This window comes from Manis javanica, chromosome 11 (genome assembly GCF_040802235.1).
Source record: "Manis javanica isolate MJ-LG chromosome 11, MJ_LKY, whole genome shotgun sequence".
NCBI classification, from domain to species: Eukaryota; Metazoa; Chordata; class Mammalia; order Pholidota; family Manidae; genus Manis; species Manis javanica.
In genome coordinates, this window is record NC_133166.1 from 89,960,181 (window position 1) to 89,985,345 (window position 25,165).

Consider the following 25,165-nt stretch of genomic DNA (forward strand, 5'->3'; position numbering starts at 1 on the left):
GCAGGAATTGGCAGTTTCCATTGTGAGCAGATAGAAGGATGTTGGTGCTCAAGACTCTAGCTTTGAGAGTCACCTCAAGAGCAGCTTTCCCTGACTTGGTGCATAGGCAGGAACACTAAAGATGATTGACAGCCATGGACTTCTGCGGTGCCCACTGCTTTGTTAGAGCCTAGCTACTTTGAAAATGGGTTTTGGGAGGGAATAAGGAAAGACAGAGAGTGGGAGCCACACAGAGGGACTGTCTGAGAGAAAGAGAAGTTCACAGTTGACCTGCTCTTGGCAGTGAGCCCCAGCATGCACGTTTTTTGAGGAACACTGGCAAATGCGTTGTCTGTTACTTGCGCCATTGGTGCTACCCAGGAGGGAATGTGTACATTCTGTAGAATGTGCACTCCGAGGCCTTTATCATAAGGAAGCAATGGGTGTGAAGGCCCAAGTACTTCTCTTTGTCAACAAGCACAGACTTGGGAGATGGTTAGTGGTAAATGGGATCTCAGCCTGTGACCCCACAACCAAGCAGAATGAAATGGCCCAGTCAGAGACATAGCCGCTTCTGCGGTAACCGACAAGTGGGCTAACCAGGCTCAGATGCAAAAGGCACCCTGCACAGGAGGGGAGACTTGCCGGCTATTGAAAGAGCCCAGGCCCGCAGGATTAGCCGAAGTCCATCACAGTGCCCTCCAGATTTAAAAGTAGGTTTTTAGTACCTCCAGGCAGAAGATTTCATGATGGGATTTGAGAAGTATCAACTCAGATCATGTGACTTGCCAGCCAGCTGCGTAATCCGCACTCACAGAAGCACAGCCTAGCATTATGAATTAGCCTCCAGCTGGGGGAGGATGTTGGGAGGACTTCAGTCTGCACCAAGGCCTTAGAAAAATCAGCAAATGTGGGACATTTGGGCATGTTTAGAATATGAAGGTTAAGAAGCAAGACAAATCAAGTCAGTGTTGGCCAGATCGAGTAACAAACTGCAGGGAGACAGATGTTTTGTGGTCTCCCTCTTCTCAGTGCTTGGACAAGAATGCCTTCTAGTGAAGAGTGTTGTGCTGTGTTTTGCAAAGGCAATGACATAAGGTACAGGGAGCTCATTGAAGTCCATGGGCAGGTAGGAAAGGATTTTGCACTAACCACTCAGCATTGGGCTAGTGCTCTTGTAAAGAGGGCTGGCAGAGTCACCAAAGATTTAGGGCTCATGAGTGACTCCCTAAAAGAGATGCCGAGGTATGGGCCAGGAGGAAAAATAACCCCAAATGGCAGCAGCTTAAACAAGGACAAGGTCCAGGTGTTAAATTTAGATTCTTCCTAGCCTTGCCAACCGGTCCCAGAGAGTCCTGTCTCCAGAGACAAGCATTGCCAATGCTAAAGGGGAAACTTCTGCCTCATTCCTATGGGTCTTTAGAATGTTTAAAGTACGTTCGTTCACACTCTTAGTTTATTTCACTTATCATTTGACAGTCCTGTTTCACAGTTGAGAAATGAATTGCCTGAGGTTTGGTAAAGCCTGGTAAAGCCAGTCTTTAAACTGATTTTTTTTTTTTCAAGTTCAGGGCTTTCTGTATTACATGAAACTCCCTTTTCTCTCTCTGATGGTCTAGCTGGTTCCAAGTCATTAACCCCTGTAAACTCAAACTGGTGGCTTGGTATGGGCCTCTCCTCAGCCTACAGATCCTTCTGTCTCTGCCTGGAGACAGACAAGACCTATGGGCCGGATGGAGAGGGCATCCCTGAGCTTGTCCACATTGTTCATCCGCACTTTCTTATTCCTGTTAACCCTCACAAACCCTAGACGGATGAAGGATGTACTCGGATAGATAGCTCAGTATTTGAGCTCAGGAACTGCTGGCTTCTTTAGCTGCTTCCTTCTTTGTTTAAAATCCTCTAGTGGTTCCCACCTGAAGAGGTACATTATAACATAAATAAGAGCATAGATAATCAAAGTCAGGCAAACTTAGGTCTGAATCCCAGCATTTTTTTCCTGCTGTTTTCTTTTTAATTAAGGTATCATTGATATACAATCTTATGAAAGTCTTAACAACATTCACCCATATTATCAAGTCCCCCCCTCCACATACCCCATTCACTGTCCATCAATGTGGTGAGATGCTATAGAGTCACCACCTGTCCTGTCCGTGCTGTACTGCCTTCCCCGTGACCCACCTGCATTACATGTGCTAATCATAATGCCTCTTAATCCCCTTCTCCCTCCCTCCTGACCCTCTTCCCTTTGGTAACCTCTAGTCCCTTCTTGGAGTCTATGAATCCCAGCATTATTAATTATTAGTTGCCTTAACTCTCTGAACCGCTACTTCTTCATCTTAAGTAGAAATTTTAAATAACTGTATTTTGGTCTTGTGAGCATTAAATAAGGCAAAATATATTCCATGTCCAGTATAGTGCACTTAAGAAGTGCATACTAAATGGTAGTTGTTACTGCTAATGAAATAATAGTCCTGACTTTTTAGCAAGATTGAGATTCCTCAGAGCATAACCTCTGTTCCTCCACTTACACTCCAGATAGCCTGTCCATTCCTCTAATGCAATAAATTTTTTCAATCCCTGGCCCGTTCCCTTCTGGGTTCATGGGGGAGGATGGAAGGCCATTCCACTTAAAGGAGGAAGGACTCCAGACCTGCTGTCCCTGTTCAGCCCCCCATGGAAAGAGTTGGTTCTTAGCAGAAACCAACTTGAGAACACGTCCTTTGAGAATAAGGAGACCTAAAAACTGAAGAGCAAGATTACAATGAATGATGCGTGATTACACATGAAAGATCTGGAGGGCATTTTGACAATTGAGCTGGAAAATTCTCATCTTTTACTGATGAGACATAAGAGAAAAGTGGCATTTTTTTCCCCCTGGAGAGCTGCCAAGAACTTACCAAATAAGTATGAAATAAATGGGAAAAATGGGTGGCCCAATTAAGTCCCAGTTAAAGTGGGACCAGTGCTTCCTAGCATGCAAAATTATCCTCAGATGTTGACATTAGAGTCAATTTTTAAACCTGATAAAATTTCACTAATTAACTAAGCATAGGCAATGTAAAAAAAAAAACTTCTGGTTATACTTTTAGCAGCAAAGAGTAGCAAAGTGTTATCAAATGATTATATTTAAATGATTTGGAAAAAGCACATAAATTATTTCTAAAACAAGCCTCAATTAAAATGCTTGAAGAGTCTGTCCTCTTAGTTTGATAAAACATCTCTAGCAATCTTGTTAACTTTGATAATGGCTTAAATAACTCTTGCATTCATGGTTTTGGGACACAGTTTGGCGTAGCCCACATATAAATTATGATCTTTTTTTAATTAATGGGGGCTAAATGGTTGAGGCTTTTTCTGACTCTGTGACTCTGATATCCGGCACTCCTTTCATTTCAAATGGCAACTTTCAAATCAGTGCTGAACATATGTTAACAAAACTGAGAATGCGTGCTTTTTCTGCAACCAGGCAAATCATAGCTTTTCAGTGGCTCCTCTGCTGTGCGAGACCTCCTTGAAAGATGTACAGAGCAATGACTAACCTTCATTTTACTTTCGGCCTATGTCTGATTACTGTCTGTGGCCCAAATGTATGGGAGTCAGAATGGGATAAACAGCCTCTGTGCCCCCATCGTCCACTGTTGGCAGCTGCAGTCAAATGTTAAGATCAGAGTGTGCCATCAAGGAGCCCCATTTTCCAAAACAGGGGACAGACACATGCCTACCCACAATGGTCAGTGTTCCTCTTTGTTCCATAGCATGATATTTTACTAGTTTCCTGGGGCAAATTTCCTGATAAAGAGCAGATTCGGTCCTCTATCTAGGTGTATGGAAAGAGCAAGAAATTTGGGGCTTTCTTCATAAGATGGGCATCTGTGAGTGTAAAACTCCAAGAATCCATTCAGATGTCACTGGACATAGAGTTGAGGGCCTGTGCTAAGCAAAAGCTGAAAGCCTGTGGTGAGTGACCAAAGGCCCCCTGCCCATCCATGCATCCCACTCTGTTCTCTCACTTTAGAGACATGGAAAACTCCCCCTATGCTCTTCCTCAAGACAAATGTAGCCTGGGAAAAGGAAGGTGACCTATGTAGTTGTTCTGGTGAAATTTTCAATCACATGATTCTGTTTTCACTTGGCATTTAGCTTGCAATTATACTTTTTTGTTCATTTTGCTTGTTTCCTTGAGCTCTGCCTTCCCTACTAGACAAGGTAAGTTCCTAGAAGTTAGGCACCTCATTTGTTTGGTTCACAACAGTGTATCCAGCACCTAGAAGAGTGCTTGCATATATTAAGGACTCCATTAGTGCTGTTATATGAATGGACAAAGGTATACACATTTGGCTCACCGAACTGTTTACTATTCAGGGGAAGATATTATCTCTGCTCTCTGAACATTGAAAAGGGATCCCACGAGCCATTTAAGTTTATAAAACCTTGGTTTAATTCTAAAATCAGCATTCATTTAACATTTACAGTGAGACTTCATGTAATTTTGAATATAGAATAATTTACTGAGTAAAACAGTCATTAGAAATCTTTGCATGTGGCATATAGTGGCATAACATAGGCTTGTCATACATTAAAGAAAAATTAAGGAAGGGAGAAAAAGTAACCTGCAGAGCAATAGGCAACTAAGAGCCTGAATTCCAGACACTTGTTCATAGCAGAAGGCCAGTGCACCTGTGCCACTGTGATCCACTCACCAAGTGACCTTACACAAGGCACATCTTCCCAGGGATCCAATTTCCTGTGCGGTTAAATGGATTTCAGGGATCTTTTCCATGTCTAGAATTTGGTGAGCTGCTTTACAGAGCCTGGAACCAAAACCTGCTGCTGGTACAGAGGCTTGGTGGTTCAGAGCAAGGGCCCTGAGCATCATGTAGACTTGGGTTCGAGTCCCAACTCACCCTGCTAGAGCTGGGCACTTCTGAACCTCTCGGAATCTTCCCTGCAGAATGGGGATGGTAATACCTACATCCTGAAGTTTTTAGGAGTCTAGATAAGGAGTTGCACTAAAAGTGATTAACCATGAGTCTAGCCAAGAATAAATATTCAAAAAGCCAGCTCTCATTATTTCTCTCAGGTAGTTTATATTTATGCTCTCACCCTTTTTGTTGTAGTGGAGCCTCACCAAGAGAGCTGGGATGATTTTTGTTCAGGCTGAACAGTCAGTAGCTCACAATGGACAACAGGTCATTTAATTTGTCAGGGGGCATCCCTTTGTATAACGTCAGGACCTTGACAGACAGCTCCTCCCCCACCTTTCACAGCGGTCTTATGGTGTTGCTCATCTGTGCTTTTGAGAAATGTCAGTCTCCCTCTCACAGTGGCTGTGGGCCCCTCTTCAGATGAAATCCTTCCTAAGCATTAATGTGCCACTGTGACTTTGAAACACCCTTCCCACAAGATTGCTTCTGGCCCAGAGCAGGCGTAATTCCTCTAGCCTGGTTTCTTACCAATGCACTGGAAACTGAGTTTGTTTAAGATGACTAAGGGAATGGAAGTAAAAGCCTACAATTGGAAACTTTCAATTATACTAGGTGCCATGGAACAAAGTACCCCATGGGGAAGGCTTTGGTAGTTGCAGTAGTAGGAATGGGGCACCTAGTGTGCTGACCCTTCTTTTCAACAATGCGTGTGGACCCTCCAAGTGCCATGGCTGTAAGTGGCATCTCTCAGGCCTGCACTTCTCCAGTTGCCTGTGCTTGGAAGCTTTCTTTTCTCCCTGAGGTTTTCTGACTGTCTTTCTTTTCTCTACCCCCTCTCCTCTTTTTTTTTTTTAAACTGCTTTCTGCTTGGATCCTCCATAGGAACGCTTTGGGGTAAATATTTTCTTTCCACCATTTTCTTTGAATTAAAAAATACCTACAGTGGGTTGGAGGAGGGAGGAAGTATGGTTGAGAGGGAAGGAGCTAGCTCATAGAGACAGGAGTGGTGAATTGATGTGAGTGCTAAGTTTTCATTGATATCCAAGAGACTAAAAATTAGGAGTCACTAAGCCTTCTTGGGAAGTAATCGTTCTTACTGGGTTAGTTATATATTTAGCTTTTGGTGATCTTTTTTAGATGAGTAAGCTGATGAACCTAACACAGCAAAAGAGTTTATAAAATATACAAAGCCCCAGGATGCAAAAGACCTTACCAGTGCAGTACTTCCAGATTATCTATATTCAGATCTAGGGTTGAAGAAAAGTGACTTGTAGGTCATGACTTGTAACCATGAAGAGGATCTCTAAATTCACATTTGGCCAAAGCCAGCATTCCTTGAATTATATGAAAAATCTTCCTGCTTTGCTTTCTGTGGAAGAACAGCTGGACTTTTATCTCCATGTCTGGGGGCAGGAAGGACAGGGTAAAAAGCAGGCGGAAGCCCTTCGACTGCCCATCTGATGTTCTGCATCCCATTTCCTCGAATTGTTGGTGTAATGGCAATCTGGGCCAAAATGAGGAAAGAACCAGAGCCCGAGCTCACTATTTGGAGTCTCATTTCCTACCATCTGCATGTTTTACAAATTGCAGTTGTTTGAACTGAATGCAAAGATCTCAGGGGATGAGCAGAGTGGAGAGAGAAATGCAGGTTGATTTATTCATTTCATCCCTCAAAATAAAAAGCGAAATGTATTTTATCTATTAAGAGCAAACATTTCCAAGAGGCTGGGCAGGGAATCTCATTAGCCATAGGGCAAGGATAAAGGTGGGCTGGGCCTGCAGTTTGGGCCTGCTCCAGCTGTGTGGCTCTCTGCAGCTAGTGCCTGGTGCAGTGAGCCTGAAGGGGGCAGGGACTGCACCAAGAGCCAGCCACCCACAGATAATTGGGGTGTGAGCCAAGGTCCTGGCAAGAAGCTTTCATGACATGCTTTCTATAAAAGAGGGAGCCCAGCCCAGCAAGGGTGTCATGTCCCCACGACCCTTCCTCACCCTGCTGTCCCCTGAACCTGTGAACTCCACAGAGGGGGCAAATCTAAAACTGAAGAAAGGGCTAGGTCAAGGCCCCTGATGAAACTTGCACTGAACTGTGGCTTTCTATCCAGCAAATATTGTTCGAGAGCCTTCCACTGCAGCAACATTAGACTAGGCGCCATAGGGATCCAAAGCAGACTGCTGACTACGTTGCATAGCCGCTTTGTCTTCTGTTTTCATTTTGCCAGTGTGGTAGCGAGCAGCTTCACTCTGGCTGTTAGGGAGAGGAAGAGTTTGTTGACGTGTGTGCATGGATGCCTTGCATGCATGCCTAGGTGTCCTCTGTGTGGATGTACGTGGGGGGATATATCAGTATGTGCACACGGGGGGATGGTTTGAAGATTTTCCCAGAGCATGTTTTGTGGGGCCTCCCTGAAGGAGGCTGCTCTGACCCAGTCCTGGCCTCTTGCCTCTCCCCCCTTCACTGTGGTGTTAATGTAGTCACCTGAAAGTCGCTTTTATCCCCCTCACCCCATGATTCCTTGGGGGCCTCTCCCTGCAGAACCAACAAGGGCCGGGACATCAAGACCATCAAATCCCTCCGGGTGCTCCGAGTCCTGAGGCCGCTGAAGACCATCAAGCGCCTGCCCAAGCTGAAGGTAATTGTTTCTGAGTGCCTTCCCAGCAAGCCCCCTTCTCCCACCTTCCTTCTTTAGCCAGGGTTGGCTGCTTTTCAGAATTAATTCTGGGAATATTCCTTTGGCTCACACACAGGGCCTGAGGTCCTTTTCATCTGCCTGAGCTAAGGGTCTTCTTTTAAAAGGAAAATTACCAACATCCCAAGAAATCTGTAAGCGGGCTTTGGCCACCTCAGATGGTAGTTTATACGCTCTGGCTGCTGCTTGTCATCGCGAGAGAACCCTGTGTGGCTTTGTCCTGGAGCCTGGTGTACCAGCAAGGAGGACCCGAAACACCAGAATGGGAGCAGGAGGAGCCTTCCATGCTGTGGTCTGCACACGAGGCCAAGCCATGGGGTGGTTTCTTCCCTCGTAGCTCCAGGGCAGGATCTTGGAGCCCTGACCCTCTATATTCTGAGGGACAGAGAGGTCAGCAACTTGCCTAAGAACCCTGAGACATTTTTGGCAGAAGCAGAGAAGAAATGGAGAATAAGCTCACATGAAACAAGGTCTTCCTTTTGCCAGAAACTGCACTTTCCTAGATATATTATCTTGGTTCTCCTTCTGAATGATGCCCTCCCTTCTCAATCCCCTTGGGGCTCCTTCCCTGACGCTTCCTGCCCTCAGGCTGCTGTGCCATTCAAGGCCTGTATGCTGGCAGGTTGAACCCACCTTGCCCCCATAAATACATTGCTGTTAACAGAAGCTGAAGCCTCGTGGGAGAAAAGTTCTTCCTTCCTGAACTCCTGTGAATGAGATCCAGCCACTGCCAGGGAGGGGAGAGAGCTCACGGGTCACCATCATATGTTGTGGCCAATGCTGCCTATGCTACACGGCCCGCCTGGCGAGCCACAGCCCCAGGCCTGCGTCTGCTCTTCGGGATGTGTCCCAGGAGGCAGCTTGAATTCCCTACCTGCGGAACCACGTGGACCAGTGCAGTGTTCTTCAGAGGGGAGACCACAGGCCACCTAATCGGGATCACCTGATGCTTTTTAACATGCAGATTCCTGGGCCTACCCCAGGGCCACAGAGCCAGACCCTTTGGAGTTATGGCTTGGAATGCGCCTTTTACTCACACACCCCAGGTGCTTCTTCCTACAGCACAGTTTGAAACCTCCCGTCCGCATGGAAGAGAGCCCATTTGAGTGCCAGGCAGCACTGGGACTTGGAAACTACATGATTCAAGGAAAATTACTTACTCATTTTCTTTGAAGATGGAGATAGTTGGTAACTCACACATTTGTGATGCGGACAAAAGTGGCTGATGTGAATTGGGTCTGTGAGAAAACCCAGCAGACCCTCCAGTGTGTCTGGGCCTGCCACAGAGGACAGGGCAGGGTGGAGAGGGGCATCTTACAACCTTCCTTGTATAGGAATTGGGTTCCTATAACCCCTGACGATTCCCCCCAAACCCTCCCTTGCTGCCTCACACTGGTCTTAGGATACTGCTTCCCTTTCTGCCCTCTGGCCCTGCAGAGAGTTGGCAGAGCCAACTAGGTTTATCAAAGCCTGGGGACTGAAAGGAAGTCACTTCTGAAGGACCCCGAACCAACTGAGGCATGGCTGAGGCATGGCTTCCCACCCGAGGCAGCTCGCCTTCTGTGTGGATCCCTTGGGGAGGGCTCAGGCTCCCACAAGTGCGCTCACTCGCTGCCCATTGCTCCTGCACTGCTCTGCCTTCTGGAAAGGAAGTGCCTCCCCCAGCCCCAGGCAAAGGCCTTCACACACTTCCGCAGATGCCCCCTCTGAGGGGCCCCTGCAGCACCTGGCCTGGGGTGGGTCCCTGTATATTCACTGCTCGCTGTCTCCAACAAGATATGGTGGGAGGTCTGAGTCCCAGGCTCTGGGGGCCTCCTCTCCTCTGAGCGTGGTGGGGTCCTCGGGAAGGTGCAGACGGCCTGATGAGATTCGTTGGCAGGCTGGAGAAGGCCGCCCCACCCTGGCTGATGCCACGTAGGGAGTGTGGCTCCGGACTGTCTGCAGCTCCCTAAGCTGACGGATGTGTAGGTGGCTCTGAAGATTCTGCAGGTCTGTGCGGCTCTCACATTCCCTGCAGCGCTGAACTAATTAAACCAGCTGGACTTTGCCCAGCACTGCAAAGGAGCAACTGCACAAATGCAGTGCCACCGTGAGGCCAGACTCTCCAGTGAGCAAAACCTGAAAACTGAGAATATAACCTAAAAGGGTCGAATTCCCACGTAACTACTCATGGCATAGGGCCTAGAATGGGTTCTTCTGAGGGTGCTCCATCACTTTGAGCTCAAGTGCAAGTTCCCACTTCTGTCCACCGCATCTTCCCATCTCTACGGAAAGGTAGCTAAGGGCTCCTCCCACATCACCTACTGAATCACATTCCCAGAACAGCCAGCTTTGAACTAGAGAACCTGAAGTTTTGGACATCATTGGGGCAAATGTATGAATTTATTACAAAACATCATTAAAATGAACAAAAGGGACCGTTTTTTTATCCTTTCTCTTCCATTTAGAAAGGTTTAAGAGAAAATAATACATATTCAGTGTGTAAGTCAAATTTAAGAATATCACCAAATAGATGTGAGCTTAGAGTCAAGCTATGTAATGGCTAAGATGGGATAAATGATCTCAAAGATCCCTTCCTGCAGTACATTTGCATGCTTCCCCCTGAATGGCATACTCCTGTTGGAGTCCCACAGAGGATTCCGCCCACTGCCTGGTGCCACCCAGTCTCCACTGCTTTGGGTTTGCTTTCAGACTCGGAGCGTGTGTGCCCTTCCCAGGTGGTAGGTCCTTGGAGTCGTGACCATCTGGGAAGCCAGCTCTGAATCCTATGGGCATCCCTCCTCCTTCGTAGGGCAGTATCTCCTGGGGCTGTCTCGGAGGGGCTGGCTGATGGTGGTGTGGCCCCAGCCTGGCTCCAGGCAAACGCACAGGCCGTTCCAGGGGTTTTACTCCTCCCCGCAGGCTGTGTTTGACTGTGTGGTCACCTCCTTGAAGAATGTCTTCAACATACTCATTGTCTACAAGCTCTTTATGTTCATCTTTGCCGTCATCGCAGTGCAGCTTTTCAAGGGGAAGTTCTTCTACTGCACAGACAGCTCCAAGGACACAGAGAAGGAGTGCATGTAAGTGCCCCCAGCACATGCCGCTCACTCTCTAAAGCGTGTTCCGTGGTGCCCGCTTAACCCTCCACAGATGAAACTGTTCTTTCTCTCTTACCATCTCCATACTCTTTCCTCTTTTAGGAAAAAGGCAAAATAAGAAATCACTAGACTTTCAACGAGTACCTCTTTAGTGTCAGATGTGATACGTGGCATTTTACATGTAGTTTTTCATTTTAAATCTTTATAATGACCTTTCGAGATAGGTTTCATTTACATATTATAGATGTGGATGCGGAGGCTCAAAGCGTAAGTTGCTCAGGGTTATACAGGAATTAGTGAAAGGATTTAACCACTCATGCCTGTTGGGCACCAAAGCCCACTTTTGCTCCACAATAATACACTGCCTTAAATAAAATTCCTTCTTTGTTGTATTTGAATGCTGATCATTGCTATGCTGTTGAAGTCGGTAGAATTTCATCATTCTTCCATGACCTATAGTGAACAGGCCCTATTTCATTTCTACTCTGGTTTTAGAGGCAACTATGTAGATCACGAGAAAAATAAGATGGAGGTGAAAGGCCGGGAATGGAAGCGCCATGAGTTCCACTACGACAACATTATCTGGGCCCTGCTGACCCTCTTCACCGTCTCCACAGGGGAAGGATGGCCTCAGTGAGTGATGAGCTTGAGTTGGCATGATTGTGAGCTGAGACAGGACCACATGGGTGCCTTGAGAAGCTAATTCAAGATGAACTTTGTTATTGTACCAGGGAAAGTAAGTGGTTATGAGTGGGTGAGACAAGCAGCAAAGGAAGAATGAAAACCCTTAAGACGAAAAATCGAGAGGAAGAAGTCAGGGAAATATTTGAAACTCTTAATGCTTTAGCCAATTATTGAAGAGTTGAGTAGAGCCATCTGATTCCTATAAACAGATGAGTTTCGAACAGCTCTTCATCCTAGGAGAGTCCTTAGGGACTGTTTTAGACCAATTTATCATCCAAGTTGGTCCTGTACCTGAGGATTGCAGGTTAAGAATGGGCTGGCAGAACCCAGAGACCCTTTCTGTGATCATACCTCTTAGGAAGAAGACAAAACCATGCAGTTTCTCAGGCTGCCCATAGCTGATGACTGACTTCTCAGAGTCTTGGCAATTCCTAAGATACCGCTTTCTGGTGGCAGCATACTCTAGTTGGCAGTAAACTGCCAGATGGAAATCTAGGAGTCTCTTGGCATTGAATGCAACAACCTAAAATATAAAACAATGTCACTCTGTTGATTAGAAGTAGGATACGTGATGGGATAGGGGCTGGCAAGACTATTGGATCTGGTGTCCCTGGATCTTCACTAACTTGGCGATGGACCTCCAAAACTAATGGAGAATCTGCAAAGCCGAGAAGTCATATAGGAAAATACACTAGGCAGCTCACCTCCTGATGAAGCCTTGAATCAGAGCAGATGCCAAGATTGCCATTCACCATCCGCACACCCTCATTCTGCCCGCAGAGTCTTGCAGCATTCTGTCGATGTGACCGAGGAAGACCGAGGTCCGAGCCGCAGCAACCGCATGGAGATGTCCATCTTTTACGTGGTCTACTTTGTGGTCTTCCCTTTCTTCTTCGTCAATATCTTCGTGGCTCTCATCATCATCACGTTCCAGGAGCAAGGGGACAAGATGATGGAGGAGTGCAGCCTGGAGAAGAACGAGGTAGAGACAAGTGATCTTGAGTCCGAGGCAGGCTCTTGTTAATGCTTTCAGCCATATTAGGAAGGAAGACTGAATTTTCTTACCTTTATTAAGAATTATGGAAAGGAGATGAGAAAAATTACTCAGTCATTAAATAAATATTTTTTCAGCATCTGCTGTCTAAGGCCCAGGCACGAGGCACAGAGAACTGGAAGGTAGAAAAGGTGGTTAAGATGCAGTCCCTACCATTACTCAGTGCACAGTTGAGAAGTGGGGGGCAAAAGAAGTGTGCCCCAGTCATAACATTAAGCCATCTGCCTACCTGGCTCCATCTCCGTGTCATGTGTTTGCTGGAAGGGAATATAGCTTGCTATTCCTGCTTTTCTAGTAACAAGCATAGTTTTGGCACTCGTAGGGTTCATTATTTAGAATGGAGCTGAACTAGAAACTCTTAGTAACAGTAAGAGAAATGCAAATATGGTGCTCTGAGAATGCATAGGGAGATAGATTTCTGCTTCTGACTAAAGGCATCAGCTAAGGCTTCCTGCCTAAACCTCTCAGCCACAGGCTTTGTAGAAGGACATTGTCAATGGCCGTTAAGTCCTTCCCCATGTGACAGAACCTCTCCGTTCTGTCCATCTAAAGTGATATTCACCTGTGGTTTTGTCCAGATAATCTGTTGCTATTGTAACTTCCACTTGTCCAGCCCAATGCTCGTTTTCACATACTGTTGTCCTCTTCTGGCCATCACACAGCCCACCGACAGGCAAGGCTTAGGGGCTTTGAACTTGGGCTAATAGCCATGACTTTCCTTCAGAGGGCGTGCATCGACTTTGCCATCAGTGCCAAGCCCCTCACCCGCTACATGCCACAGAACAGGCACACCTTCCAGTACCGCGTGTGGCACTTTGTGGTGTCTGCCTCCTTTGAGTACACCATCATGGCCATGATCGCCTTGAACACCGTCGTGCTGATGATGAAGGTGAGGGGAGGTGGCTGGGAGGCACGCAGGTGGACGGAGCCCCAGGGTCTGCTCCCTCCCAGAGCAATCACGTGCATGCCCGGATGCTGGAAACGCTCCAGTTTACCGATCCATTGCCTCCTTACCTCCTTGTCTGCCACGGGACCTCCGTTTGGCCTTGTCTTCATTCAACAGCCCAACCTCTGAGTCTCTGGGGCAAAATGCAGTAAAACAAACAGTCACAACTCCATAGCTCCCAAGACCAAAGGTGGTGATGGCTGTCAGATTCAGACAAGGCTGCTCTGCCGGGAGACAGGTGGCCCTGGGGTTTACAGGAGGCCGGAAGAGGTTTGCTCTTAGTTAATACTAAATAGTGAAACAATTAACTCTAGAAAATGTTTCTGCTCTGCCCACCTTCATTTCCAAGAAGACTGACTGGTTTGCTAGTCATCAGCCTCTGAGGGGTCTTTTTTATTCCACTGTTTGGTTGTGTTCTGCCACATAGGACATGCAGCCCTCCACTCGGGCTCCCGATGTCCATTTCTCTTCCTGTACCATGTGCCAGAGTGTGTTCCCAAGGACAGGGATGAGAGATGGCTGGCCTGGGTGATACGGAATAACCCCTCTCACCTTAGGGCTTGGGTTTGTCTCTCGTCTTCTCTCCCGGCAGTACTACTCAGCTCCCTGCACCTATGAACTGGCTCTGAAGTACCTGAACATCGCCTTCACTATGGTGTTCTCCCTGGAGTGTGTCCTCAAGATCATTGCGTTTGGCTTCCTGGTAGGTCATGGGATCAATCAGGCATCACACTTGTCTTCCCTTCCTGTTGGATGTATTTCCAGCCTTTGTTGAAAGTGGGGGGGTGGTTACTGTTATTATTCCAGAAATGGCTCACACACCTGCCCCCCTAATGTAGGCTCATTTCAACTGCTCGACAAACTGGTATAGAGACAAGCTGATGTGGGAGGGTGTCAGGAGATGGGTAAAGGAAGCTGGCTCCCCAGCTCCGTGCTTGCCTAGCCACCTACCTGCTCTGGTCCTGCCGGATTCTGTCCGATGTGGACGTGGTCACGGTTGCTGGGTCTTGCAAAACTCGATTTACACATTGATAAGGAGCAAAGTAATGATGGACTAATGAACCTAGAGTGCTTATTTACTGGTAAAAGTGTACAATTTTATAACTCAAATGAGGAAGTATCTGTCGCTCTTAGCTTCAAACATAGCAGATTATGGATTTTACCTAATTATCTTCCTCCTGTTAGTTACATGAAGAGTAAATTCTGCCAAGAAACATAAATGTTTATTATTTAAGCTTACAGAGGCTAATGACCTTTAAAAGTGTATGCGTGAGAGACAGACAGGGAGGGAGGGCGAGAAAGGGTGGGGAATTGAGTCAGGGAGGGTTTCTGGCATGAGCCCTCAACTGCTAATTATAATTGTTTGGCAGATTCTTACGTCTCCTCTCCAGAGTGTTAGCAAACCTTTCCCTTTGCCTCAGTGTCCTATAAACAAAATAATCTTCCCCGCCACCCTCCCCTCTGGCTTCGGCATTTACAGAGAGATCAGTGGGATGCCGAGGAACGCACTTGACAGCTGTTTCACACTTATTGAGTGTGTGAGCTGCCATTTCAAATTATATGTATATATGGCTTTCCCGACAAGAAGGGTAACTTTGCTTGCGATCTAAATAAGGGCTTGTCTGGTAGCAGCTTGAACAGGGACTCTGGGCTGGGCTTGGTAATTGTGACCATTGATTTTGGTTTCCTAACAGTCTTTAAGAAGTCATTAATTTGATGGCTTGGGAGGAGAGTTGAAGGGAACCTTTGCAGGCGGCTCTGCTGTTGTTTGCCTCACTCCCTTTTGAGTGTTTTGAGACTTGGGGAAATGAAAAGTAAAAAAAAAAAAAAAAAAAGCTCACCAACAGAGATGCCTTTATAATACAGTCTAGCCCTGGGCGGGGTGAGCGGGGTGAGGGAGAAACCAGCCCAACAAGGAACTTTTCTATGCATCCTGATTACTTGCATGGGGTATTGCTGTGGTGTGTTAACTTAAGTCTCCAATTATATGTCTAATTATGGTGAATGCTGAATACGTACTTCGAAGCTTAACTAGATGATTCAGCCTCAAAACCTGCCTCCTTCCTACCTTCATGCCCCTATTTTCATTCAAGGTTTAAAGGCATTTTTATGTGATTCAGGGCACCATTAGTCCCAAGTAAATCTTTACACTTACATAGGACTTCAGGTTCTCAGAATACCCTGATATATACTCTATTGTCAGTTCTGAAACAGGCATGGCAGATGTCATTATTGTTAACTTAAGTAAGAGAGTTGAAATTCAGAAATATTGTACAGCATTTTTAAGATTACACAAGAAATGGCAGTAGACTTGGAAAGTGGAATGGAAATTAAAAAGGAAGGAAGAAGGAAAAAGGGAGAGAATTAACACTGACATCGTCAGTGAAGTGCCAGATGCTTTATATACTGTTCCTCTTAGTTTCATCACAGCTCCGTTAGACAGGCACTATTGTTTTCTTCTTTTATGGATGAACTAGGGCTCAGGATGATTCAATACTGTGCACAAGGTTACTAAAAGGCAGAGTCTGCATTTAGATCCCTGTCGCTCTGGCTTAAATGCCCATGCCCTGTCCACCATGATCTCATCTGCTACACTGTGCTGTTCTCTGCCATACTGGGTTATAAAGCATCCTCAGCTGTTTCTGTCCTCTAAGAGCTAAATTCATGTCCTCTCTGCTAGATGGGGGCCTACCCAAGAATTAGGAAGTTCCCCCCAGTTTGGCAATAGGAGAGCCCTGAGAATTGAACTCAGAGACTCAACTTGGCTACACTCCCAGAGGAGTAAATATTCTTACCAGAAAACAAGTTTATGAGACTGTGTACCTCAGTTTCTTTACTGACCTGACAGGTGCCTGTGGCTCTGGAATCAGAGAAGTCTCTCTTAGCCTCAGTTTTCTCATTCATAAAATGACAATAACAACAGCTATCTTACAGCCTTGAGATACTTTGTTGTCACGTCCGATTCAACAGTGTACCCAAGGCACCTTTAAGCCTCTGCTCCTGAGTAGGTTCTCACTAACTGTAGCTTCTCTCTCTGCACACTGCCTTCTCTCTCTATTGCGTCTCTCTCCTTACTCTTCTCACCAGCCCTACCACTCAGTATCTTAGGAACATAGAGCATTTACCATTACCTACCCATAAGATCCATGGGAGGGTAAATGGGTTGAAAGAACAGCCTGGTATCTGTACAGGCAGTAGGGGTTCACTAATGCTACTTGTGAGAATGGAAGGAGCCACCCTTCTGCTGTGCCCTGAAAGTCTGTTGTGGGGGGTGCTGCCCATGGAATGCAGACAACTTGGATACCCAAATGTCCTATTTCTTTTAAGGAATCGAATCCAAGATCTACACTACCTAAGCCCCAAAGATGGGAGCAGAGGCCACTCTCTGTTAATTGGTTGGTGCATTTCCAGGACCTTCATTTTCCCACATCTCCTTCAACCCACTCATTTTATTACTGCTTCATTGTATTTTATTCAGTAACATCTCCTTGAAAGGTGAAACAGAGCCAAAAAAAGGGGGGGAAATGGTGTCTATTCATCCTATTGCCATTTGGCAGTGGGTTTGAAAAGGCTCAGTAGAATTAGGAGATTTTTGGTACATCTTTGATCTCTAGTCACTTAGTACATCTCTGTGACTTTTTACTGTTAGTTCAAAGTCAGAACTGTATTTTATAAGGTCACATTATATGATATAGATACTTTACAGGTTATAATTGTAGAAAAACAGTAATATTGTAATTAATTTTACTTTCTTGTAGGTGACAGTGATGATCTTTCCTTTTCAGATTTACTGGTATTCTTGGCCACAAATATCTTTCTTGCATATTTTTTATGTAATATGACATTAAAAAATCTTACATTTTTTATGTAGCTTTTTACTGGCTGATTCAAAAACAAGGTCTTCAAATAGCGATGAAGCTGCTTCCTGAATGAGAAATTCCCAAATTAGTAAAGGAGAAATAGCCTTTCTGATTAGAAATAGGAAACTGAAGCCAAAGTTAGCATGAACTTGTATGTGAACTGACAAGTTTTAATTCTGAGCAACAAAGTTATGTATCGAAAGATGTCTTCTCTCCATTTTTTTCTTTGTTTCCTTTTCCTCTTTTTCTGATGCTCTCATGACTGAATTCACTTGGCAGAACTATTTCCGAGACACCTGGAATATCTTTGACTTCATCACCGTGATCGGCAGTATCACAGAAATTATTCTGACAGACAGCAAGGTGAATGGCTTGTCTCTCAGCTTGGCCCTGGAGTAGCATTAAAAAAATCCCTCTGCACATTCAGTCCATTTTAAGTCATCAAACCGAATGTAGAGCCCTCTGAGTGCTGGGAGTTTACTTCCTTACTCCCAAGCTTTTTAGCTAGAAAAATGCAAGCCTTGGAGTGGCACTGGATCTCTTGGAGGCTTTATTTCATTTGCATGACTCAAATATCAGCCATCTAATGGGTTAAGTGGAATAGAGGGTGCCAGGAGAGGCCCAGCATGCCACGTTCTGCTAGAGTCTTTGGGACACATGAAAGAGACATAGTATCTCTGCCTTCAAAGTTGTCAGACCTGAGTTGTTTCCCTAAAATTGCCCATCCTAAAGGAAACTTGGAGAGAGCCCTTTGTGACTCTTTAAATACTGGAGGACCATCCTCTGTGCTAGAGGGATTATTAGGTCTGTTCTTTGGCATCTAAATGCAGAGCTAGGACCACTAAGTAGGAGACGGGGGAGGCCGGTTTTGTCGAATGTGCGCAGGGCACCTTTCTACTTGGGAACAGAAAGCAGGCCTAGGAAGGCTTAGAGACATGGTCCTCCCTGGCCCATCAGCTGGAGATGGGTTTAAAATGACAGACAAAATCCATGTCCAGTTTTATGATCTGAATGAGGGATAAATACAAAAATACTAGTGCTTAGATCTTCTAAATGACTATAACATTACTAATTATATGTTTCCTTTTGGTCAACCAGCTGGTGAACACCAGTGGCTTCAATATGAGCTTTCTGAAGCTGTTCCGAGCTGCCCGCCTCATCAAGCTCCTGCGTCAGGGCTATACTATCCGTATTTTACTTTGGACCTTCGTGCAGTCCTTTAAGGTAAGAGGCACTGTCTCTTCTCCTCCTCTGATGGTGGAGGTGGCCCTTCCATGTCAGACAGCACAGCCAAGCCACACAACATCATTACATTAAGTCCCCTCACCTCTGGAAATGAGGGTTTGTCAGAAGCATTAGATAAATACAGCAGTTCTTAGCCACAGTACAGCTCAACTGGGAAGAGGTCAACTTATGTCTAACTGGATAGAATCTCATTCTAGAAAAACACCTCAAGTTTTTAACTCAGTTATCTTTTCTATCCACTGAGGTCGGGGCTTATTTTATGAGGTGTGCATCCTCTTTCCCTATTTCAAAATGCCCTGAGCCATTCTGTCCATATCTAGAGCCAGCCACCTAAATTTATACGTCCTCTGCATTTTCAGGGAATTGACAGTGTCTTTATTTCATGTAACAGTTTTTTTTTACAAGGGACTCCTTGAGTTATATTTTCTAGCAAGATAATTCATACCATTCCCACCCATGTCTTCATCAGTGTGTGTTTCCTGACCACTGAATATATGGCATGCTAATGGTCACCTCTGCCCTACAAACAGGATGTCTGGGCAAGGTTAACATGGTGAGCTGCTTCTGAATAGTTTCATGGGGCCAATGTAGAAGTGTATGTGCAATAAAAACAAGTTAAAAATTGGTCCCTGAGACCCACTTTAATGGCAGAGGTTCCCAGTAAAAGAAATTTTCCGAACATATTTAAATATCTTTAGGCTCTAGCAAATACCAGACTTGGTTTGTTTTTAAGGTTTTGGGGGTCTACATGCTATTCAAATGCCTATTCAGGGGCCTGCTATTTTCCTCTTACCAAAAAAAAAAGGGTTTCCAATGAATGTGTTTTAAAAATAAATTTGAAATTGATCCAAAGATGAGAAATGAATTCATTGAATTGCCTTCTATATCTTAATCATTTATGTATTTTAATTACAAATTGGACTAAAAAGACAAGCCAGTGAATTCATGGTTTCCAATCACTCAGAAAGGGAATTCAGCCCACACCGTCATTACCGATCTACTACTCCATCAAGGACCTGGGGATCCGAAATGTGAGACCAGTTGTAAGGATTCTCAGACTCCTATAAGCAACCTTGACTTTTTTTTATCATATCCAGAGTGAGACATTTTGGTGTGATCATTCAACTCAAAGTATTTTTTCCAAAACTAAATGACAGAAGGGACATCTAAAATCTTAGCAAGAATTTACCATCTGAGTCTCAGATGAATTTGGATTTAGCATTTGAAATACAAGATGCTCTTGAAAACCCTTTTTTTTCAGAGACCTGCCCAACAAGTTAATGGTTGTTAATGAGTCTCTTAAGCTACATGTGTCAGCCTGTCATACTATCATGATCCCCAGTTCTCGGTAAAACCGTATACTATTGAGTGCAAAGAAAAGGATGTCAAAAATTGATGGCCAAATGGCTGGATTATTCCAGTGAATACAGAATAGTGAAGATGGGTGAATGGCCTCCTGGTGTCACTCTGATAGATAGGTGTTTCCTTCTTAGAACAGTCCTGGGACACAGAATAGAAGTTGTTTTCTTAAAATGGCTTTACAAAGGCTGCCTCTGCAGATCCACAGCAGAGAGCCACACAATACAAACAGCATTGCCACTGCCCACTCCCTTCCCCGCCCAGCACGAGCACCACCCAGGTCTCCACCACTGGCCCCTTACTCAGTTCTTCCCTTTTTTCCCTTATTTCCAGCTAGAATTTTTCATATGATAAGAAAGAGCAGAATGAATCATTGGTTCTCTCCCAAAAGCTGGGGTAGGGAGAGATAGACAAGAGACATTGGAGTGGAGGACATAGAAGAAAGGCCAGAAGCTAGCGAGAAGGTGACAGAAGGTAGAGGCAGACCTGCTGGCAAGAGAGCTGCCCCCCTTGTCTCCTCTGCCCGCACAGGGACTCTTCACATGGCCCCTCAAGATGGAGCCATTCCACTGCATAGATCTTGGGAATCAACACCTCATTGCAGGGAATTCTCCCACCAACTTGCAGTTGCATTTTAATTTTACCCTTTATTCACATTGTAAAAGTCTCCCTGGCTGTTTATTTAGTTAGTTCTGTTGATAAGCTGTGCCCAGCTCATGCAGTCCAAAAGCCCCCGTTGACCTCCTGGGATTCCTGCTCTATACACTGAGGATTGATAGAATGGGCACTCATAGTTGCCTTGTCTTCCAGGGAGTTTACTGGACGGTGAAGAAGAGAGACTTCCATGTCTACACTGAGATTGCCCAAGATAACCCCAGATTGTAGTGTCCACCCTGGCCCACAAACCAAATTGTCTTGTGTCTCCAACCTCCCACAAACTGCCAGGGGCAGTTCCCTGCCTTCCATCCCTTCACTGACTCCTCCACCCCCGTAACTGAACTATTAGCATCCCAAAGTGGTAGTTAGCTTACACAGTATGGAATTTTGTGCCACATGGCTTCATGGCAGGGTTTCGTAGTGGCTAACACTTAAATGGTTTTTTGGAATTTTGCATGACATATAATGAAACATCAGGCAGCTTAAACGTTGGAAAAAGGTGTTTCCTCAAAGGATGAAGGCGTCTTTTAGGAACTGGCAAACAACTGAAACCCAGCCATCTCACTTTACTTCCAGATTCTCCATTATGGGCTTCACACTACGTGAGGGAATGAGAAGGGGTAATAAGGGGATTTGAGAGCCAAAGCTAGATGCTGGCTGTGCAATTTGCATCACAATTGCCCAGGTGATTAATATTCTGCATACAAAATGGGATGAGTCCCAAGTCCAGGAAGTTTTCCCAGCTCTCCTTGGAGATGTGGGCCACACAGCTGGGTGAGTGAATATTGACAGAAGGTAAATTGCAAGCCTCTCTTTGGCCACCAGCTTACATTTATCAGAGGACACGGTCATCTGCAAAGTGTGCCACCCTAAAGCAGAGTGGCTTTGCGGGATAGAGAGTCTCGGCTCCCTGAGTAAGTCAGGCTCAGGGAAGAGCCATTTTGCTGCACTGACTGGGGTTGCTGAGCCCGGGAGCTGCCCTTTTAGGAATTTATGGTCCTATATCTGTTTTCCTTCCAGGCCCTCCCCTATGTCTGCCTTTTGATTGCCATGCTTTTCTTCATCTATGCCATCATCGGGATGCAGGTGAGCCGTTGCATCAGGAGTCTGGTGGGAGACAGTGGTGGCCCAGATTGTCTGTGGTTTACCAGCCTGAGGATACAGGATGAAGGGTGCTTCAAGCCCCTTCTTGCCCAGAGTCACACTTCCAAGATCTTGTTGCTTTGTGACCTTGGGATTTCCACATGTGCAAGGTTTCCACTCAGGGTGCCCAGGTACTCAGGATGGTCTGGTATAGGGGTTCATCTGTGGTCAGATCATGGCGCTGACTTACAAGCAGCTGGACTTCTGTAGGTGCCACAGCAGAACTAAAGTAAAGATGTTGCCATTGTTCTTAGCTGGGATCCCATGAGACTAAGAAGGGGTGAGGATCATAATGAGCCATTTCTCAAGATATTTGAGCTAGACCTAAAACAAGGTCAGATGGTTGTTCTCTTGTATATAGTGCACAAAATGTGTCTGAGTTAAGTCTTGAATAGCTAAGATTTATGCCCTAGAACTCACTACTGAGCACAACTGATAGAGTTCCTGGCAGCCTGACCAATGCTAGAGAGACCCAAGAGTCACATTCCAGATAATTCCTCTCAAAGGGCCATGCGGCTTGCTGAACGGTTCTCTCAGAGTACCACATCCTTCTCAGTTTTAGAATTGAGAAGTGGTTCAGGTTCCCACCCTGGATATATATTTATGCAGGTAGCCCACTGAGCAGAAGAGGCCAGAAGATCTTTCAGTGCCTGCTGGTATTGGTGGGGGGTGGATTCTTTCTGCAACAACCAGCGACACATCCTGGGAACCTGTCCAGTTGGACACCCAGGCTTTCTGCTTGTCTCAGGGAGCCCAACTTTCTGACTTGGAGATACTGAGAATAAACCTCGGCATAGAACTTGGACCAAGTGCAGTCTCCCACCGTCAGGCAGTCTGCCCGCCTGTGGACTGCCAGCTGCCTTCTCAATAGTGCCTGCCCTCTGGAGCAGTGCGCGCCCCTCCCAGGCTCGCTGCATCAGCAGGCTGTCCCACAAATGTCTCTCCTGCTTGCTCCTCACTCTTGCCTGCACTTCTTAATATTGTTCATTTTCCAGACCCATTCCTGGAGAGTTTTGTTTTCCAAAAATATAATAGAATTCAAGTGTCAAAAAACGTGAGGCCTGGTTGAGACCTGGTGTGTTTTCCTTCACTGAGGATATCTTAGTAGATCTCACAATGCAGTCAGGGGTGTGAACAGGATTCTTGCTCAACTTTAAGGTTGACCTCATCACTTCATGAAGTCCCTTCTGATTCTCAAATCTTTGATTTCAGGACTAAAATGTTCTTGAACAGCCCAATGAAACTTGATTAAATTATTTGCACCCATGCTTAAGCTAGTTCTTACGCACTTAACATCATCTCCAGTACTAACCTGTTACTAATACTGGTGGTAATGATTATAATGCTATTTACCATCGCTTGAATTCTGCGTGTGCCAGACACTGTCCTAAATGTATGCCTCCTCCCTTTGTCTCTGTAACCACACCCACACACACTCATGCACACGCACACACACAAGATATGTGTCTAATATATTCAGCACTGATTGTCTTCATGGATGCTTATCATGGCTAAGTAACTTACAACAAGCTAAAGGTCTTACCAAGTGGGAGAGCTGAAATTCAGACTCAGCTTTGTCTGCTGCACAGCCCATGTTCTTACACCACTGCCTGAATTCTGTACTGTCTTTCCTTCCACCAACAAGCAAATGCAAGTGTTTCTTTGACCCTTTAATTGGAGGTGGAAGATGTTCAGTCATGAAATTGTGATCTTTACAATAACTGCAATGTCTAATATTTTATTGCCCTTAGTCTTCTTTCAAAAAACTAAGAGTGCTGTTTCCATTCTATGAGATGTAAGTGGTGTTCCCACAATGACTAACCCTTAGTTATCCACCCTCTTCCTGATCCCTGACAGAGACCCTGACTGTGCACACACCAGACACCTAGCCTGTAGCTAGAGAGACTGTCTCTAGTACAGTCATAACAAAGCAGGGGGATCCATACAAACAGGAAGACAAAAAGTCAGAAGGCCAGTGTTGGAAAACTAGAAATAGCAATAGCATGTATCTATTAGAAGAACTGTTATTCTGAATTGTCAAAGGCTTCTTGGAAGAAGAGTGCTTTGCAGAGGAATCTAAAGCAGGAAGGAAGGAGTAACTTGCTGGGTATGGGAACAACCCTGAGCCACAGGTCATTTGAAGATGAGGCTTTCAGCCTCCGCTCTGCCACTGACCAGCTCTGCAAACTTGGTCCAGTCGCTGAACCTCTCTGGGCCTTACCACTCTCACCAGTACAATAGAGGAGTTGGATAGAGAGCTTTGCAGATCTTTCTAGTTCTGAAGTTCTATGATTCCAAGTGAAAATGGATTGAAGCCTATAGTTCTATTAAGGTTTCTGATGGATCTTAGTATCCCTTACTCTTCCATATCCTTTTGATGTAGGAGATTTGGGTTAGTGATGAGAACTGGGTGAAAAAAAAATTTTTTAATATAAAAATTTAAAGTAAAAATTTAAAGACCACCTTCACTATAAATAGACATTTTTGACTTGAAAATTATCTTAGAGTAGATTCAGAATAGCTTTGATTTCTTTGAATATTACACATATACTTTATGCAAAATCTCAGCACACCCTCCAACTAGTTCGGGACTGCAGATGTTTGAGACAGTCTTAATGAGGAAAACTTATGACGGCTTCAGGAATGTCAGAGGGAGAGGAAAACGCTGTAAGTTGTGTGGATCTGGGGAACTGGGGACAAATGGATTTTGTACCAAGAGGGTAAAAAGAGAGGAGGAGATATAAAGAGGGCAAACATACAGGACTGTTCCCTCCCAGGGTTCCCAGAACTAGAGTGGATTGCTTGGAATTTTTTCCATGCTACTGTTTGTTTGGGGCCACTCTGCCTTCTTCCCTCCATCCCCAGTCCTGCCTAGCTTGCCACCTTCATTTTCTCTGAGAGACAAGTAGTGTTTGGGTTTTGAAAAACAGCTTTAAGAACAAATTCCCAAAGCAGGTGTCAGTGGGAGTTATTTGAGCAAAATAGCTGGGAGCAGAGATTGTTCCTCAGTTGCACATTCTAAAAACTGTTAGGGGGAAAATGTGTTCCATTTAGCATATATTAGATAAACGGAAGCATATTAAATATAGGCTGAAAATTGTCTCCAGTTGCTGGAAAAGTGACCGGTAAGCCTTCAGTTGTACAAGCATTGACTTCCGAGAATAGACCCTGGTATCTGAGACATGGCTGGGAATGAAAGTACCTGTGTAAGGGTGTCCTTCTCATCTGAAGAGACTTAGGGTTGAAGTTGGCTCCAGACAGTACATGTGTGAGAGTTCTTCAATATTCACTCTCAGTGGGTAAAGATCTCTGAGTTCTCCCTCTTTTTCCGCCCCCCCACATGAATTTGCACAGTGATCCCATTCTAAACCCAGCGACCCCAAATCCATTTACTTTTTCCATTTCCAAGTATCCAGTTGTCCTTCTTCATCCTATTGGCCTGGACTTTGTTTTGGGTACATTTGTTCTTTCAAATTCCAGGTTACAGACATATTGAACTTCTGAAATTTGGCTCTATGGTTAGGAACATATCCAAGGGAGACA

General features: G+C 45.3%; 1 protein-coding gene across 22 annotated transcripts in view; it reads left to right on the top strand.

The window, feature by feature from the left end:
• The window catches only part of CACNA1E (calcium voltage-gated channel subunit alpha1 E), a 581,675-nt gene that overhangs the window by 523,498 nt on the left and 33,012 nt on the right, over positions 1-25,165 (top strand). For 21 of the 22 annotated variants that reach the window (XM_073216846.1, XM_073216856.1, XM_073216857.1 and 18 more), the window contains 9 exons: positions 7,441-7,537; positions 10,496-10,656; positions 11,170-11,307; positions 12,139-12,340; positions 13,137-13,301; positions 13,951-14,061; positions 17,498-17,581; positions 18,317-18,442; positions 21,500-21,565. In XM_073216846.1, the coding sequence (XP_073072947.1) occupies positions 7,441-7,537; positions 10,496-10,656; positions 11,170-11,307; positions 12,139-12,340; positions 13,137-13,301; positions 13,951-14,061; positions 17,498-17,581; positions 18,317-18,442; positions 21,500-21,565 (1,150 nt within the window). The remainder of the gene's footprint in view (positions 1-7,440; positions 7,538-10,495; positions 10,657-11,169; positions 11,308-12,138; positions 12,341-13,136; positions 13,302-13,950; positions 14,062-17,497; positions 17,582-18,316; positions 18,443-21,499; positions 21,566-25,165) is intronic. The other variant, XM_073216861.1, reaches the window with a different exon arrangement.